Below are 20,405 nucleotides of genomic sequence, written 5' to 3'. Positions count from 1 at the left end.
GAGATTTCTGCTTCTAGTGTTGTTCCTTGGGTACCAACTATCGACTTATGCTATTGTCGATACAAATTATTATCGAGAATTTATTCATATCCTTCGGTACCTATTTATGAAATCAGCAGTGGGTTGCAGTGACGTTGGTCTCTCGTAAGAACCCTCTTACGTATCCAGCCAATATCGGCTACCTGTCTAAGGTCGGTCCAGTCGCGCAAGAGTGATGACTGGTTATAGGCAGATGATGACCATGATAATGATTTTTAGGGGTCCGTACCTCAAAATAAATACTGTTTAGACTGATAAGTAATGCTGCTTGTGTTTGTTATGGATTATGTATTGTAGCTGTATTAGTTATATAATCTGGCAAATATGAGCCGAAAGGGGATTCACCTATATTATTTTTACATGGATAATTTTTTCAAATTTGATCTTATCTTATCTTATTCTGAAGGCTATATCTTGTATTGGCTTATAATAATATACTTATTATCCAATATTCCGTCAGAGTTTGTTAGGCCCGGGTCTCCTATTTACACCGTAGGTCCCGACCTGACATCACGCCGTAGGCCGCGTCACGATGCTCACTATAGAAATGTACTGATGCGGTCTCCCTCCCTCACACGCCGACGTTGGCGCATAGATGTAGTGAGTATCGTGACGCGGCCTACGGCGGTGACACTTGACGCGACCTACGGAGTAAATAGGAGACCCGGGCCTTACCCGGCCGGCGGCTTACTAACTATCGATATATAAATTTACTATTGTACAACACTACTTGCATCGTGCATCGATCGATCTGTCAGTGCCATTGCCATCTGTCACTGTCAAACAGCTGTCAAGAGTGCAAACCAAACACAGCAAATTTTGATTTCAAACCTTTCTTGCTCGTTTTTCTTCTTCAATATTAATATTAATCCATTTATACAAATTAATTTAATCTCAATTCAGTGCCGGTCATTATCAGATAATGACTATACACCGGAGTCGCCGGGTAGAACCGACAATCGAATAGTCACTTTCATTTTTGTGTAACAAAATTTGAATTTCACTTCTAAATTCGTCCTCAAAACCTGATTTTATTGTAATTTTATTGCATTAGTTAGTCCGTATTCGCACACCGGTCGGCGAACGTCCGGACGTGCATAATTTCGTCACTTATATCTATTTTTTGGTAACATCACAGTGATTTTAAAATTGTTTTAGTGTATTTATTTTTTGTGCCATCAATTTCCTATTAAAACTCATCATGGGAAGAATACACGGTGCATTTATCACAGTTCCTCTGTACACTTTGGTGTAAGTATATTTTTTACATGATTATCATGCCAAAAATAATTAACAATATGATACAGATGATACTTCTTCAGTTTTCGCACTCTTTCATCTTTAAAAACACAGGAAAATGCCTTGTTTTTTGATTAAATAGTTTTTTGCTGCATAGCAACAATATTTAATTAAATGTATTAGGTAACTAAACTAGATCCTCAAACAGGAAAGTCTTATGTACCTAAACTAGAGTAGCATGCTTATAATATCATACTTTAAACTAGACATATATCTGACCAGAGTCAGATCTTGAAAATTATGTTTTTTTAATATACTAGGTACTCACATTTTTTGCAAGTTTTGCTTTGTTGTAAAAGGTTGTAAAAAGGGTCTCATGAAAATGGCAACTTGGACTTAAATCCCTTCTTCTTCTCCACAGTGCATCTACAGCAGTCCACTGTTAGATGTGGGTCTCAAAAAGTTAAAGGTTTTTTTGTTGTTGTTTATCAATAATAAGAAGTCTTTACTTATAACAAGATTCAATATTTATTCAACATAAAATTTTACAATACTTTGTTAATTAAATTAATTAATATTCAATTATACTGTAACTATCAATGAAAAAGTTCCAGTGATATAATATGGAACGTCAGTGGCAGATGCAAAAATTTTATGCCCCTCAGTTTATTATACATGTTGTTGTCACCCCCAGCATCCTCCTCCTCGGCGCGTACATGGCAGCAGCCGTGCTGGCAGTGCACGTGGTGGTGGTGCCGCTCGTCTTCAAGTACTCCAAGATATTCCAGCGGAGCCTCATCTTTGGGAACTTTGGTGAGTAGTTTTTTTCATTTATCATTAATGTGCAGGGTACGTAATGTGTTGTATAGGGTACAGGGAAAGAAGGGGGCCATTGATACCGAGTCTGAAGGCACAAATTAAAATTTTAGTGTTTTCAAACTATATTTTTCTAACATATATTTATAACTATTTATAAATATATGTTATATAGCTATATTTTATAATTTTTTTTCTCTAAAAGTGTTTCCGTAAAAAGAGATTTACGGAATCACAGTTTGCAGAATTTTAGTTTTGACAGCACCAAAATTAGAATGAATTCATGCCTTCAGAATCAAAGTCAATGAGCCCCTTCCTTTCCTATACCCTTCTTTGTAAAACACAATTTCTCGTTAGTTGGGTGGACAAAGATTCGGAGGTTCTTCATTCACAAAGTTTCTCATGTCAAACTACAAATTTTTCTAGTAAAAAATTAAATTTATGTGAACACTCATGGAATCAAATTCTAAACAAAGAAATTAATGTTTTGACAGCTCTAAAATTAGAATTTTTACCTCAGAATCGGCATAAAAAAGAATACTTAATTTTGGGGTTTCCATAACTAATCATTTTCTAGAATGAGTGTTAACTTTAGGGTGCTTTTCCACCAGATATGTGCTATGCGAAACTGCGATGGATGTGTTTGATATCCACCAATAATATTCATTATTTCACAGCATAGCACTGGTGAGAAAGGAGTTATTGCACGTCATCGCACACTCATCTCATGAAATGATTTGTTTACCTATTTATTCTCTGTAAAATGAGATTCCTGAGTTAAATCCGTTTAACTTGCGACACAAATAGCATTGAATTAGCATTGTTTCCCAACACGATAACAATCAACTTAAATGGGAGTTTTTACATGCATTCTGGCTGTAATAGAGATAGATAGATAGATAGAATATTCTTTATTTGTACACAAGAATAGATTATACAAAGCTTAAATATAAACACATAGGTACAAAAAAGGCGGTCTTATCACTAAAAGCGATTTTTTCAAGACAACCTTGTAACATTGTACAACAACCTGTAATATTGTAGTGTAATCTAATAATAAACTTATATGACCATAAACATATCAAATTATGGTTTATCTGAATATGAATTCAGGTGGTTAGACATAAAACTTGTTTTCAGGTTACTAACTGCCTTACGAAACAAGTTGTTTTAAATATCTACTCTCTATTATTATAAAACGTGGGCTAAATATAGTTCTACATAGTTTAAAATCGGTTTTAGGGTAGGTACACACGTTTTATGCAAAGAGTAAATGGGACGCCCATCGATTTTATATACCTACAGCATATACCAAGGGACATAGAATAGAATATAACTTTATTGGTCACCACAAATATTAAAACATACAGGCAATACTTACACACTTACCTACTTCTGCATGTTTCTGTAAGACAAATTTTCCACTACTAAAATATAATTAAAAATTAAATGCTGTGCCTTCAGAATCGACATCAATCGCCCAGCCTATCAGCACATGGAAAATTACCCCACAAAATATAATAAGTATAAATATATAATAATATAATATGTAGGTACATTTCAAATCCACCTACACTTTCCACTATCGATTAATTATCGGTAAATTAACCGAATCATTTCGAGTCAAAGGTCTCACCGCGTGATAAAAGTGTGAGTAACAAATCGCCAGACTTGTAATCTTCACGTGAGTCACCTGAGTGACCTGTGAGACGTGATAGGTCTCAGACAGCTATGTAGTTATCTAGAATCTAGATCGTTCTTCCTGCTTTGACTTCCGGGTCCAGTTGATAAAGTATTAAGTGTTGTACGTTCGATTATACCTATAAATATGTAAACTTTTTAGGCCTTGTACAAATCTAATTTCAAAAACCGGCTATGAAGTGTTTGACGGTTTTTGAATTAACATTTCGACAAGGTACAAAGATGTTTAAATATTTATATAGTCTATAATGAGTAGAGTTGCTTAGATATTGTAAGATAAAATAGCATTAAATGCGCAAGCCGTGTATGAATGCACAATATTTGTCAGTGCAATCATCACAACCCATCATGTCCCCACTGCTGGGGCACGGGTCTCTTTCCAATGAAGGAAGGGTTTTAGGCCTAGTCCACCACGCTGGCCTAGTGCGGGTGGTGGACAATGTATTATATTTTGCAGTGCAAGCAGAGTTGCATTGATGCATCCACTTTGCGAGAGATTGGTCTGAAATATAATTATATCATATTAAAATACATACAAAATACAATAATTTTTACTTGGTACAGTCATTGAGGATTACAATTTTGATGTTTTTGGAATGATCTCTATGCATGGCAGAGCGGTCAGTCACCCATTACGAATAATATTAGACTGAGTACAAAGTACGAAATCTATTTTTGGTATATGAAATAGGATATTAGTTTATGATGAGATCATTAGGTAATAAGAAATGATACGTTGTTTAACAACACAACATTTTTTTTTGTTTTTTTACTGTCTACTTGTTTTCACACTGCTGGGCAAAAGCCTTTCCTTTTATCTTCCACAACGTGTATCTTCTATACGTGCAGGATCGAAAGGTGTGGAAGGTGTGGAACAACACATAGATAGCGAAAAACCGAACACAATTTAAATAAAATATCTACCCAAACCAAACTGATTTTAATTAAAAAGGTACATACTTACTAACCTAAAACAGATATCAAGCCCGTCTTATGCAGCCGTTGAACATGGTCTTTCTTTAAATATGGTATGTTTAGGACATGAGAAACCATTATGTGCCTTCGTCCACTGATAAATTCCACCTACATCTGAAATTGATGGCTCCAATATCTATAACATAACATAACTAGGTACTGCTTACTATTTCGTAGAAATCGATCAAAATAGTCCCTTTATCTACTATTCTTACTACTAACGTTGACGTCAATACATTCAACAATAGAACCATTACATAAATTACATTATATACTAGTTCACTGTGCCAAGTGACCAATAAATAATATAATGCACAAGATAATAATACGTCATTAAGGACTGCTTTCTTGAAGTTTGCGTACTTAAAATAGCCCTTATCGTTATCGTGTGCGTCAATCGAACTTCGACCTTACCGTGGAAAATAACAATACGAATCTACCTCAACGTACTCACCTCTTTTGTTTACTGGTACACTGAAATATTGCAGTTATATTTTTGTAGTAAACGTCTATCTACGTATCTACTAGCTTTTCCTGTGAGCTTTGACTTGCATTTTCTTGCATTTTCTTCTCTCTCTTTCTCACTCGTTAAGTGGGCTCGAAGGACTAAATGTAGGGGGGTGATCTCCCTCTCATACAACTTACTAACGATCGTCATCAACAGCCTATAGCAGTCTACTGATGTACGCAGGCCTCTCCCAAAGCACGCCAATGGATGCGATCTATAGCTTTCCGCATCCAATCATTACCATTCTCCTTTTGTACCACCCCATCTAGCTGGAGGGCGTCCTATACTACGTTTGCCTAGACATGGTCTCCACTCGAGAACTCAGAGTTTACCCCAACGGTTATCGGTTCTTCAACAGATGTGACCAGCCCATTCCCACTTCAGCTTGCACATTTTGACAGCTATGTCGGTAACCTTAGGCCTGGGTCTCCTATTTACGCCGCAGGTCGCGTCCAGCGTCACGCCGTAGGCCGCGTCACGATGCTCACTATAGAAATGTACTGATGCGGTCTCCCTCACACGCCGACGTTGGCGCGTAGACGTAGTGAGTATCGTGACGCGGCCTACGGCGGTGACACTTGACGCGACCTACGGAGTAAATAGGAGACCCGGGCCTTAGTCTTCTGACGGGCAACATCCATTCTGATACGATCCATCAGAGAAATCCCAAGAATAGCTCTTTCCATAGCACGCTGAGCGACTTTAAATCGGTGGACCACTCCTACCGTCAGTGTCCATGAATCTGCACCATACGTCATCACTGGCAAGACGCACTTTCTTCTTTGCAATACAACTAACCATCGAAGTAGAAAAAAAGGCGAAAAGAAGCTCGCTAACTAAAAATTGAGGCACCATAAGTAAGTCCAAATTTCATGTTACGACGAGTCGACACACACACATTCACACTCAAAGTCAGTCCTACGCACCCACACATTCTCATGTCACCGCCATTGTTGTGCCTCAGTTTTTAATCCGCTTCATTCCGCTTTTTTTCTACTTCCATGTAACTAACGATATTTTATGTAAATTTCCAGTGCAATGGCCACTACGCATAGACCACGAGGACCCGTCGTCAAGCGGCATCGATGGCGCTCGCAACTTGAGAGTCGAGTTCCAGTCGAAGATCGACCACTGCGCCATCAAATTGGGTGAGTCTACACTTATAATATAGTTTGTCAATTGTGATATAATGCGTTTTTGACATTCGAAATTAGGGCAAAACACCCAGTAACTGACCATGTGCCAGTAACTGACCACCTTCCTCTTCAACTCCAATAAATAAGAAATATAGCCAAGCAGGGCCATCTAGTGAACATCCAGTCTATTTTGTGGTTCATTGAGAGCATTACTGATACAAAAGATTTTGCCAGCCGCCAGCAGATGGATAGTGAGCGATCGAAAAAGTTCAGTTGGCGCGCGAACCGAGTAAATTGCAGTTGTGACTAACGTATTTGTTAAGGTAAGTGAATTTTTTGATCGTAAAATTTACCATGAAAAAAATTGAAATCATTGAAAGTAAAAATTATATATGGAGATGCTGGAGGTGTTGGAGCATCCCCATGCAAAGGGAGGATTTTCATAGTAATTTGCGTAGTTCCCATACATCTTCTCTGTATTGCGTCCCGAGCGCCATCTGTTGATCTTCGTCTGAACTAGTGGCTAGGAGTCCGCCACATCACTCCCCCACCGAGACCGGAGGGCGATAGTCTTCAGTGCAGCCGAGAGTCTTGATTGCCAGCCAGTGCCGCGTAGTCCGCAGTGAGTCGGGACTGTGAGTGCGGTGAGGAGTCCCCAGTGAGTCGGGGTGATGCTGCAGTGGCGATGTCCACGGTGAGTCGGGATGAGCCTGCAGTGGAGCATGGTGGCAGAGTGCTGCGTCGACCAGGAGAGGATGGCTCTGCTTGTTGACCGGCCGAAGTGCAGTGGTGCTGTGCCAAGTTGCTGGTGTGGGTCGAGGGTGTGACCAGGCCTGCGCGTTCGCTGCATGCTGGTGGTCATGATGCCCTTTGAGACCGGATGCTGGCTGGTTGGCTCCAGGGGCTGCTTGCTGAGAGTTCTGCTGCACGGCTGTTGAGGTGAGGAGAGAAAGTCGATGGAAGATGGCGTGGAGGCTGCTCTGCGGGTCTTCAGAAGGCTGCGCTGATGTTCTTCACGGGGTCACCAGTATGGAGATGCTGGAGGTGTTGGAGCATCCCCATGCAAAGGGAGGATTTTCATAGTAATTTGCGTAGTTCCCATACATCTTCTCTATATTGCGTCCCGAGCGCCATCTGTTGATCTTCGTCTGAACTAGTGGCTAGGAGTCCGCCACATATATTATATAGATTTAATTATAAAGATTACCATTGATTTATTAGATCTCACCCGACACGTCTTAAAAATTATAAAACTAAAATAACAACTAACTATAATAAAGCGTTGGACGACATAAAGCCTAGACTGTCAGCAATATTAGAAATTACAGATCCAAATAGTGCAGCTGATACACTAGTTAACACTATAACCGTAGCTATAAAAAATAACCAACACATAACTAAGATACCTATACGAAAACGCTGCCTACAACCATGGATCACTACTGGCGTTCTACGTTGTCTCCGTAATCGAGACAAACTACATGGAAAAGTAAAAAAGAATCCTCACAATGATATTATAAAAATCACATATACAAGATACAGGAACTACTGTACTAAACTTGTTAAGAATCTTAAAATAATTTACGAAAGAAATAAACTGAACTCGGCCACAAAAAATCCAAAAGTATTATGGGACACTATTAAGACAATCTGTAATATCCAGAAACAAAAATCTAACGACATACGTGATCTTACAACTATTTCTTCTTCCCCTGTTGAATCGGCCAACCTTATTAACAAACACTTCTCAAATATAGGTAAACAATTAGCAGAAACATTGGCAAAGTCTCAACCCCCACCACTAAATCCTTCTTCATTCATGGCACCTTCCCCCGTGACTTCTTTTGCTCTGCTTGATACCGATGCTTTAGAAATAAATGATATTATTACAAACCTTCCTAACAGCTCTGCCCCTGGTTGGGACCATATAACAACAAAATTTATAAAATTATCTAAGTACATACTAATACCTGTAATTTGCTACATTTTTAATCTTTGTTTCGAAAAGGGTATATTCCCTACCGTATTTAAGATGGCTATCGTAACTCCCGTACATAAAGGTGGAAGCAGGGACAGCGTTGATAATTACCGGCCAATATCGGTTCTGCCTGTTCTGTCTAAAATAATGGAAAAACTTATCAACAACCGTCTTAAAAAATTCCTGGCTGACAACCACTTAATATCAAAAAACCAATATGGTTTTAGAACTGGTGTGTCTACAGAAGATGCGGTTTTAAACATGACACAGGAAATAACCCAGCGTTTGGACAGTCGCGAAAAATGTGCCGGGGTCTTCTTAGACCTGGCGAAAGCATTCGATACTGTCTCTGTTTCCATTCTCTTAGACAAATTATATACCTATGGAATTAGGGGATTACCCCATTCACTGATTAAAGACTACCTCACTAATAGACAGCAGCAGGTGAAGCTTGGGGAAAGCGTAAGTACATCAAGTAATATAAGTTTTGGAGTGCCACAAGGTAGTGTTCTCGGTCCAACACTCTTTCTTATTTACGTGAATGATCTTTGCAACCATGTCCTCCCAAACTGTAAAATTTTCTCATATGCAGATGACACTGCTCTCATCTTTCATTCCAAAACTTGGGCAACCTTAAAAACTGTGGCAGAAGAAGGTATTAAGCATATTTCTGACTGGCTTAGAACAAATCTCCTAACTTTAAACGTTAATAAGACCAAATGCCTTCCATTCTCAATAAGTCAAAGATCCCTTCCTAAGAAATTTGTTTTGAAAGTCCATGCCTGCAATAACCCTCGTTCTCTAAGCTGCACTTGCCAAGAAATAGACCAAGTCAATAAAATTAAATATCTTGGGGTAATTATTGACCAGCACCTTGCCTGGAACCATCACATACATCTAACTGTAGACCGATTAAGAAAACTTATTTGGGTTTTTATAAAGCTTAGACACGTGGCTCACAAAGATTTGCTTATTTCTACATATAAAGCTCTGGCACACTCTGTACTAAGCTATTGTATTCCAGCCTGGGGCGGTGCTGCAAAAACTCATTTGATAACATTAGAGAGAGCCCAAAGATGTATACTGAAGGTTATGTTTTTTAAGCCCATTAGATTTTCTACTTTTGAACTGCACACGTCTCTTGATATCCTAACAACCCGACAGACGTATATATTAAGAGCTTTGCTGAAAAAACACTCTACTTTACTATTTAACCCCAGTCATATGCTAAAACGAAGGAACGACATTGTTTGCCAAGTAGCTAAATGTAATACCGAATTCGCAAAAAAACAATTTCCTACATTATCATCTTCCCTTTATAATAAGGTTAACCGAATAAGCCCGATTTATCCTTTAACTATGCCTGAGGTTAAGCGTAAACTTACATCAATCCTCTTAAAGATGAATTATGATGATACTGAGTCTATACTTGTCAATTAAATACTTTAGTAAATAATTACTGCTTACATTTTCTAATTTCTTTAGTAAGTAACTGACATACACTCACTCACGACACACACACACACACACACACACACACACACACACACACACACACACACACACACACACACACTTATTAAGAACATAATAATACCTACCTGTAAATGTGTCATTATTTGTTTCCAGCCTTTGTTTGTTTAAGTATACCTACTAACTTTGTAATACTGTACTGTACTTTACACCATTTAATTAGAAATAAGTACCTATGTAAAAATGTTCAATTATAAAATGGTTGTCATGTAGGGATGGGCGGGGTACCCAGTAACACAGGTTTGTCACCTAGTACAGGGGCCCTTGCAACTTGTACGATTGATATAATTGAACAATAAACGATTTTGATTTTGATTTTGATTTGATTTTTTGATTACGTTTTTGATAAGATTCAGCTTGTTATTTCCCGTTTGATTGTTTTTCATGGGGTGGACAGTTACTGGACGACAAAACAGCGATTTTCCAATAACTGACCACCTATGTCGGTTATTGGGATTTTTGGTTGAAGCTGAATTTAGGCAAAATAAGAACGTAATATTAAAGCTCATATGTGCCATTTTCTTGTGTCAAAATATGAGCATTCTATCTTTACTCCTTCCATTTACTGACATAGGTGGTCAGTTATTGGGTAAATTGGTGGTCAGTTACTGGTATTATTATATATGATATATTTTTACAGCTTTCAGCGAGATGAAGAAGCGCCAAGATAGCAAAAAAAGTATAGAAAAGGCAATTCCACTTGTCTGAGACAAACTAGGATCAACAAGACATTCCAAAATAATTCAGGGTGACATGCAAGCACATGTTAAAATATAGGGAATTCAAACACAAAGTCCAAGTTTGTTCCAGATTCGGTATTAGCTGATCAGGAAGATAAAAACGCTAGTAGAGCATACTATCAGCCTAGGATAATGTGGATTCTCCAGGATAAAGACAGATGTCACAATTTTTCCTTAAAGATAATCCTTGCAGCAGTCCCTTCAAGAATGCAAGACCAGGAGACAAATGGCTTTCACCATCTCACTCTATGAAAAGATACTCAAATGCTATCTTCAGAACAGCTGAAGGCGTACCTAACCAATGCCAGCGCTTGTGAACCAGATGAAATTGGTTCCTCGAGCACAAAAGCACTTGGTGAGCAGACCTCAATGACGCTATTAATGACCCAACCCGAATATACGTTACCGACGAAACGCGCCTCCACATTTGTCCAAAGACAGGCAAAGCCACTTCAGCAAAATAGGAAAGAGTAAGCATCACTACAATGCTAGCACCCTAGGTCGGTCGAATGGCGTAGTGGTTAGTGGCCCTGACTGCTATGCCGAAGGTCCCGGGTTCGATTCCCGGCTGGGGCAGATATTTGTTTAAAGACAGATATTTGTACTCGGGTCTTGGGTGTTGATATTTATATTTAGTATCTATCTATCTATGTATTTGTGTAGATATATCAGCTGTCCGACACCAATAACACAGGTTCTGCCTAGCTTGGGGTCGGATGGCCGTGTGTGAGATGTCCCCACATATTTATTTATTTATTTATTTACCCTTAGCCGGTGCACCAACACGCCCTTCAATGGCACTATGAACGGCCAGCGGATTTCAAACAGAACGGTAAAATTGGCACACAAGAAATGGGGCATTCTTCTATAAGTTGTTACCACGACCAACACCCCAGCCATTTGGAACCGATACCACAACTATCCGAAATCCACTGGCAACGCTATACAATCATTGGCAGACACATTAGTCCAGCAGCGGAAAATACAGAAAGTACAGCGATTTTCTGCTTCAGTGAAGCCTCTTCAACGAGGCAAAGATTCCCTGTCTCCCTTGTAGAAATGACTACTCCTGTCTTTGGCCAAATACTTACCTACGAAAGCACGTTTCAACAGCATCCCAAATATTCCAGTTGAATCCTCAACAAAGTCATTGAAATCCCGTTCGTCAAGGCATCCATCTTTGTATCCTGAAAAACTAACCCCCAATATCTGATTCGGTCATAATTACAATGGCTAGCCTCAATGACTCTTTTAGCCGCTCTGAAAGTCTCTGGGTGGGGTTTCAGCAATAATGAAAACCATCTGTCTCTGGTCCTACATCCTTGAAAAGACCGGCGGGGAAAGGGCCTACTTTTCCGGCGGGGAATTTATGTTTTCCCAGGCCGACAATACAATCCGCCACGATTCCTCCTCCTCATCAGTTGATACCGAATATGGAAAAGACCGGCTTTAGCGCTTGAATTCGCTACTTTATATTTAAGAAAATGCTCGTTTCTGGCACCATTAATGCTTCATGGGCCTGTCCCACTGATCCTGGCTTGTTCCGGACAAACAAAATCGCCCTTTCTGTGACTTATCTGAAGGTACTACATTGGGGCCACTTAAGCTCCCTGAAAGCTGTAAATTTAAAATCTGTGTTCACTATGTGCATGTGTGTTTATTCCTTTGTTTTTAGTATTTAACAAAAATGCATAAACTTGTGTTTTTAATAAATAAATGGTTGATTATTAGGATAAGATATCATTTAAATTATGCATTAATCTGATTAATTAATTTAATGCACTTTTCAGTTAAGAAACCTTGAGCAAAAGTGATGTGTCACACATTAAAAGAAACCAGAGGATCGGTACTATTACATGAAGTAATCAAATAAATAAATAATAATAAGATTTAATCATAATTCCATTTTTAAACCATTTTAAATTGGTGGTCAGTTACTGGCATCGAGTGTGGTCAGTTACTAGATTTTAGTGGTCAGTTACTGGGAAAATCACTACTTTTTGTTTGCAAAAATATATAAAAAAATGAGTAACTTCTACATGTTTGCTATTTACTCAGGAATGTAGCTCTGTTATTCTAGTTTCTAAAACAAAAATCGGATTTAATAAGCGATAAGAATTGAGCCCGCTACAGATAAATTACTGGAACAACTCCCTTAAGGTGGTCAGTTACTGGGTGTTTTGCCCTACTTACCAGACAAACGTCAAAAAACCATTATAGACCGACAAACTTATCTGTTCCGGTGACAGTTAACTAAATTGGTCCATATCTCATTATTTACTAATGAATCATATATTGATATAGATTAGATGGGTTTATTGAAACCACAATAGCGAATTACCACTACTGGCAAACTTAAAATCTTATAGAATGAACAAATATTACACATTTACGTGAGCTGTCACCGGAACAGATAAGTTTGTGGCACTGTAGTAAGATGGACAAATAGCTGCACATTAGTAGCGATTCTGAAGGCACAAAATTTAATTTTAGTGCTGTCAAATCTTTAATCTGTAACATAAAAATTGAGCAATCAATAATTATAAAGTCGAATTACGAACAATTTTGACTTTGCAAATTTAAAATCGGTCCCTTCAGAATCGCAATCATTATGAGGTTGAAGTCCCAGTCGAAATTCGACCACAGTGCCATGAAAATGGATGAGTTTACTCTTGTAGCCACACATGAATGACCAACGATTATATTATGTATATCAGTTATCAAAATCAACGGCAACGTAGCATAGCAATATCATGGATACGGCCATAGATGCATTGATGAAAATTGGGTACATAATGCAACTCTGCCTACCCCTAAGAAGTTCATTAATAAAAGACGAGAGTATTGATGTTATGTCTATTATATGGATTTCCCGTTACCTTGGACCCCACGTGTTATAAACGTGCATAGCAGCCGTCTCGACATGCATTACCTAATAGATTATTTATTTACATAATGAATCACATATGTAAACAATGCTGTTTAGTATCTATAGGAATTCTGAGTATAGGTTAATAAGAGTGAGTTGACTTGATAATGTTTTATAGTAGGTCACGTTTTTACAAGAATGCAGCTATGATAATTTGTTTAAAATTTAGCTCGTTTCAAAGGTCATTTTAATTAGCACTTAAAAAATGTTTACTTGCCTATTTACCAGAACTCCAATATGGTATTATAAGGTTGTCAGTGGATCTTTATGAGACATTTTGAAGTGGAACAGTAGTTCCTGTAATTCATCTTAACGTATCGATGACAAACACTAAATTTAAATGACGACCGAATGGCGTAGTGGTTAGTGACCTGACTACTGAGCCGATGGTCCCGGGTTCGATTCCCGGCTGGGGCAGATATTTGTTTAAAGACAGATATTTGTACTCGGGTCTTGGGTGTTGATATTTATATTTAGTATCTATCTATCTATGTATTTGTGTAGATATATCAGCTGTCCGACACCCATAACACAGGTTCTGCCTAGCTTGGGGTCGGATGGCCGTGTGTGAGATGTCCCCACATATTTTATTATTTATTATTATTTGGTCACCGTGGTGAAAGGATTAGGTTGCCATTTAGAAGAGCGTTTTCAAAAAAAACATGGAGCATGGATGATATTTAGAAGTGGAAAAACGTTTTCTTTTTTTGTATGGGCGAGCACATAATATTCTTCTCCTTAATCTGTGGGGTAAATTAACCTGGCAACATTGCTACACCCAGGCTTGCTGCTCCAGTTTACTCGGGAGCTAGGCTGGCTGAGCTGAAATTAAGGGGGTACAAAGGTACCATTCGAGAGAGCCACGTACAAGAACTTCGCCCCCTCTCAGAATAGAATAGAACCTGGCAACAACCACGTCACTGATAAACTAACATCCTATACATTATAGTATTAATATTTTCCAGGAGTATGGCACATCCTGCCACAGACGGTCCACGACAGACTGAGCGAGGCCTTCGAGAGAACGGACAAAGAAGAATTGCATCGAATGTTGGACGATGAACTTGTCAACTCCAAGACGCCGATAGTGCTGTATTGTCATGGTATGTATGGTAGGAACTACGTATCTTTAGATCAAAGATAAAGATTCTTTATTCGGTGTCCAACACCAGTCGAATCGCAACATAACAATAAAAAGTACAAAACTAACATAAGTAATAAAAATCATAATAAGTATTAAGTACATACAATTTAGAATAGAATAGAAAAACTTTATTCGACACAAAAACAATTTATTAATGCATATAGAAGAAAAAAAATTATTTCATATATATAATAGAATATGTCTTTATGCGTGACCGTGGTTGATAGAAATCCTGTCATAGTACCAATTAATTCTCTAGAAATAAGAAATTCAAGTACAATATTATTATACCATGTGCTCTTACGGTGACGGAAAACATCGTGAGGAAACCTGCACTACCCGTAGTAAAACCACCAACCAGCAATAGACCCGCGTTGTAGAAACATGGCCGAAGCTTAGGAAGGCAGTTTAGACCCTGGGGATATGCACAAAGGTTCCATTCAAGAGCCAGGCACTTACACCCCCACAGAGCATAGACTAGCATAGAAGACAGAATTCTGATGTAATTTATCTAAAATGTATATGTATCTACTTGTATTTCAGGAAACTCAAACTCGCGAGGCGCCGCACACAGAATCAAAATGTACAAGTTTTTGAAGAAGATGGAGTTCCACATCATTGCTTTCGACTACAGAGGTATTCATTTGTTGAGATTGATTTTAAGAGTTTTACATACCCATTGAACTAATATTGCTAGCGTATAGAACCGACACCGCGAACTTGACATTTGCGCTATTCGCATTCATTCTGTCACTGGAATATATGACTTGTACTCTCGCGCACTCCGCGCTGATAGGTAGTTAGAGCATGAACTTATGCAATGGTGGTGGTATGTTGTTCCATCATTTTGACGCTGCATGTTTGAATCATCCTTTAAAATTTGCCGTTTTATGTTTAGGAATCTCCATTTTATGTGATAGTTTGCTTCTGGTGAAGATAAATATTATAGCATTTCCTCTATCCCCAGGCTACGGAGACTCCACAAACGTGTATCCGAGTGAGCTGGGAGTGGTGGAAGACGCTCTGATGGTGTACGAGTGGCTTCTGAACGCGTTGTCCCGCGGTCGAGTCCCGCCGCCCGTCTATGTGTGGGGACATTCATTAGGTATATATTTATTGTGATAATACTCTGAGTAGAAAGTATCGGGAAAAGATCAATAAAACACAAAATTATTGTCATTTATCCAAATCTATTTGATAACTTTCAAAGATAACCTTTAACATTTATCCAATCATCAAAACTTTTTTTAAACGCTGTTTAAAGGGTTAGAGTCAAAATACTCGAATTATCCTTTATGTCTTCTATCAATTGTTAATTAAATAATTTTCTCACCCAGCCAATAACCTCGCACCGCACCTCCTAGGCAACCTAGACGTGCTATCGCGTCGTCTGCTCACAAACTCAACTTCTTTTGTTATACACGATGAACTTTGAAAGCCTTTATTTCAAAAACTATTTGATCTACAGAGATAATGTTAGTACCGTTCTGTCCCAAATTTTCTCAACTCTATGGCATCCTAAGAAAGTTTTTCAAAAACCTGTCGTTTTCTCTTTACAGGCACAGGAATAACCTTGCCTATTCGGGGTCTTATTGGCCCTTCGGATAGTCAAAACACTGTGAACTTTGAAAGGCTCTATCCCAGAAACTATTTGGTCTATAAAGTCAATTTTAACACCACATTATTGCTAATTTAGTCTACTTTACGGCGTCCTAAGAAAGTTTCTCCATTTGTACAGGCACAGGAATAACCTCGCATCTCCTAGGCAACCTAGACGTGCTATCGCGTCGCCTGATGACAAACTCAACCTCGTGTTATACACGATTAACTTGGAAAGCTTTTATTTCAGAAACTGTTTTATCTACAGTGATAATTTTAGTACCTACCGTTCTGTCCCAAATTTTCTCATCTTTAAGGCGTCCTACGAAAGATTTTCAAAGCCACTTGTTTTCTTACCTAGACGTGCTATCGCGTTGCCTGCTCGGCCGACGCTGCCTCATCCTCTTGTGTTATACACGATTAACTTTGAAAGACTCTATCTCGGAAACTATTTGCTTTACAGAGACAATTTTACCACCATAATATTGCTCATTTAGTCTACTTTACAGCCTCCTAAGAAAGTTTTCTCTTTCTCCACTCAGGCACAGGAATAACCACGCATCTCTTAGGCAACCTAGACTATAATCTATGCACTTTAATAATTATGAACTATGAAAGGCTCTATCTCGGAAACTATTTTCCTTACTTACATACATAATTTTTGCACCACATTATAGCTCATTTAATCTACTTTATAAAAACGAACCATTTCTCCACCCAGGCACAGGAATAACCTCGCACCTCCTAGGCAACTTAGACGAGCTATCTTGTGCTATACACGATGAACTTTGAAAGCCTTTATTTCAAAAACTATTTGATCTACAGAGTAATTTTTAATACCGTTCTGTGGCAAATTTTGTCTACTTTACAGCTTCCTAAGAAAGTTGTCGGTTCAAAAACCTGTCGTTTTCTCTATACAGGTACAGGAATAACATCACATCTCCTAGGCAACCTAGACGTGTTATCCCGCCGTCTGCTGGGCCGGCCGCCGCTGCCGCTGCCCCAGGCGCTGGTGCTGGAGGCGCCGTTCAACAACCTGGCTGATGAGGTGAAGCACCATCCGGCTGCTAGGGTTTCTGTGAGTTTTGTTGTTTTAATTAGTTCAAATTAAATCAAATCAAAGAAAATGGTATTTACTGGCACATGGGAACAAAAACATGGGAATACATACATAATACAGACATAAACTAACTGATCTAAGGGTTTTCTATACTGCAACATCTAGATTTATCTACATTAGGGTGCACATGACAAAAGACCGAACGTACGAAAATAAAACGTACTGACTCCAACAGTGCAACGCGCACATCTAAGAGTTAGTCAAAAATATTATTTTATGAAAATACTATTTTTGTCATAAGAACCTAATATCTGCCAAATTACCTGTCCCATAAATAGTCGGTTGTGGTCATACCTAGGATCTAGAAGTTAATCCAAAAACGCTTGTAGACTCTTGGTACTATTTATATTACGTTATCAAAAATGCAATTAACATGACACACAAAGCTACCAAGCAGTTTTGAAAAAAACCCTAAAAAAATAAGTTATGATTCTTTGCAATTAGCGAAACTCTAGTAAGCCTTCTGAAAATATTAATGTGTTTGTGTAATTTTCCCACCAATCATATGTTTTTCTTTCTTTCCTCCCTTAGCTGGTAAACTGGCTGCCCTACTTCGACCTAACATTCGTGGCTCCGTTCCGCGTGGCGCCACAACACACGTTCCGTTCAGACGAGTACCTGAGCCGAGTGAAGACCCTACCAGTGCTTATACTGCATGCTAGAGATGATACTATTGTGCCTTTTGAAGTTGGCGTTCAGGTAAGGAATTTCCTCTAAGTTCCTCAAGTTTCCTCCGGCTCAAAATCATGATTACTACCAAAATTTGGATCCAAGTACGTTTTTGTAAACTTTTTGATGATTTCCTCTGAGTTCCTCAAGTTTCCTCTACATTCTTCTTTAGCTTATTTGAACTACAACGACATAAATAGTCATATAAGTGGCCCCCCAACACACGTCCCGTTCAGACGAGTACCTGAGTCGAGTGAAGACCCTACCAGTGCTCATACTGCACGCCAGGGACGATACGATTGTGCCTTTTGAAGTGGGAGTACAGGTAAAAATATCCGCTGATTTCCTCTTACTTCCTCAATACTTTCATACTTTCTCAATATTTACATATTTCCTCACGAATTCTCTACATTCCTCAGCTCTACGACGACGTGCTCAAGTCTCGAGCAAGCGGCGTCCCCCCTTCGTAACCCAATATTAGCATATTTCCTCTAATTTCCCCAAACATCCTCTAATTTCCTCTAATTTCCTCAGCTCTACGACGACGTGCTCAAGTCTCGCTCAAGCGGCGGCGCGCCCGTCGTGATGCACGCGTTTGATGAGTCGCAGAGCCTCGGACACAAGTACATATGTGATGCCGACAACTTGGAGGAGGTTTTTAGGTGAGCTTACTTATTTGATTACCATCACCAACCCGCACTAGGCCAGCGTGGTGGACTAGGCCTAAAACCCTTCCTTCATTGGAAGGAGACCCGTGCCCCAGAAGTGGGGACTTGATGGGTCTTGATCATTATGTTGATGATCATCAGCTAGGTGAGCTTAATAATAATAATCATCACTCGACACTTAAAATTGGTATAGTACTAAGGTACTAGGCCGAAGGTGGTCATTCTGAACAACTTTTCCATTCCGAACATGAACTACTGAATACATTAATTCTATACAGGCTTTTGCAAAGAGGGTAACTTAAGCCGAAACCAACGTGTGCAACATGTTATAATTATGTATGTAAGACCGGAAATGAAATCAGAATGACAAAGTTAGCGAAAAAAACCAACATTTTTCATAGTAAAAAGTGAAGTGACCAACAAATATTCTATGGAAAATGTTTTTTTTTTTTTATTTTGTCATTCTGATTTTATTTCCATAAGGTCGGCTTAAGTTACCCCCTTTGAAACACCCTGTATAAACGTTTTTTAAACGGACCCTCTAAAACGTCGCGTAGGTTTGACTTCTAAATTCAAAAAGACAGTTTGCTATTTAATTCTTAGCATTGCAGACTGTCCTATACGCCACATACACTACTTGTATGTTTAACTAATGGTATACTTAATTTTGTTTCAGGAACTTCACTGCTTTGATTCACTGAAACTGCACAAAAATACTCAAAAACTGTGAAGAAATAATCACAATTACAGGAACAAAGAAATTAATTACACTATTACCTTTGTTCCCATCGAGTCACACATCAAACCTGTCACACTGTATACAGTTGGGAATTCTTCATGAAAAGTGTGCCATCTAGTCACAGTGTTACTCGATGGGAGTGTTACTCGTTGGGAATGATTTATTTCTGAATTCCAAACCAGCCCCTGTAACTGGATGGGAACATAAACTAGAAAATTCCCAACTGTTCTCCCGTTATTCGTTACGATTTGTTCAGTGATGATGAATGATGATGATGCCTAACCAGTGATAGGTACTGTGACTTATACAGTGTGTTGTTTTTCGGACCCAACAAACTTTAAGGGTGGATTCTACATGTAATTTCATCGAGAAAAAACCCCCATATGTGGGGTCAAATCTCAATATTCTAGAAATGGCGGCCATTTTAAAGTTGCTTTGAACTTTTTTTATATAACTTTTAAGCAGTTGTGAATATTGTAAATGAATAGAGATGACTTTTTGCGGCATTTTATTTCATGTCCGTAAGGCGTTTAAATCTCGAGATGATTTTCTAAACGAAGAAGAAAATCTAATTTAAGTTACTTAGAGCCCCACATATGGGGGTTTTTTCTCGATGATATTACTCGTAGAAACCCTTAAAGTTTGTCAGGTCCGAAAAACAACACACTGTATAAGTATTTAATATTACGATTTTTTTTTATTTTCTTTTCTTCAAAAAGTATGAAAATAGAAATTATTATTCCGAACAATCAAATAAGTTTTATTAAACTAGTTAACATAAAATTATAAAAACCGAATTGTAAAATCCAATCATTTTTTTTCTATGAATGATAGATAGATACTGGGTGGGTAGTACAGCAGTAGCCACAAAA

At 38.5% G+C, this 20,405-nt stretch overlaps 1 protein-coding gene across 1 annotated transcript; it reads left to right on the top strand.

Annotated features, from left to right (window-relative positions):
* The first annotated feature begins 814 nt into the window (after window positions 1-814).
* On the top strand, window positions 815-19,571 carry LOC105387151 (lysophosphatidylserine lipase ABHD12). Its single transcript, XM_048632282.1, has 10 exons — window positions 815-1,290; window positions 1,973-2,091; window positions 6,313-6,426; window positions 14,560-14,697; window positions 15,282-15,374; window positions 15,706-15,843; window positions 17,258-17,415; window positions 17,989-18,156; window positions 18,661-18,788; window positions 19,471-19,571. Exons 1-10 carry the CDS (start codon window positions 1,241-1,243, stop codon window positions 19,493-19,495), a joined length of 1,131 nt encoding a protein of 376 aa, XP_048488239.1. The 5' UTR covers window positions 815-1,240; the 3' UTR covers window positions 19,496-19,571.
* The last annotated feature ends 834 nt before the right edge of the window (window positions 19,572-20,405 follow it).

This window comes from Plutella xylostella, chromosome 31, assembly GCF_932276165.1.
Source record: "Plutella xylostella chromosome 31, ilPluXylo3.1, whole genome shotgun sequence".
Taxonomy (NCBI): Eukaryota; Metazoa; Arthropoda; class Insecta; order Lepidoptera; family Plutellidae; genus Plutella; species Plutella xylostella.
The sequence above is the reverse complement of the archived record's forward strand: the minus strand, read 5'-3'. Positions and strand labels throughout refer to the sequence as shown.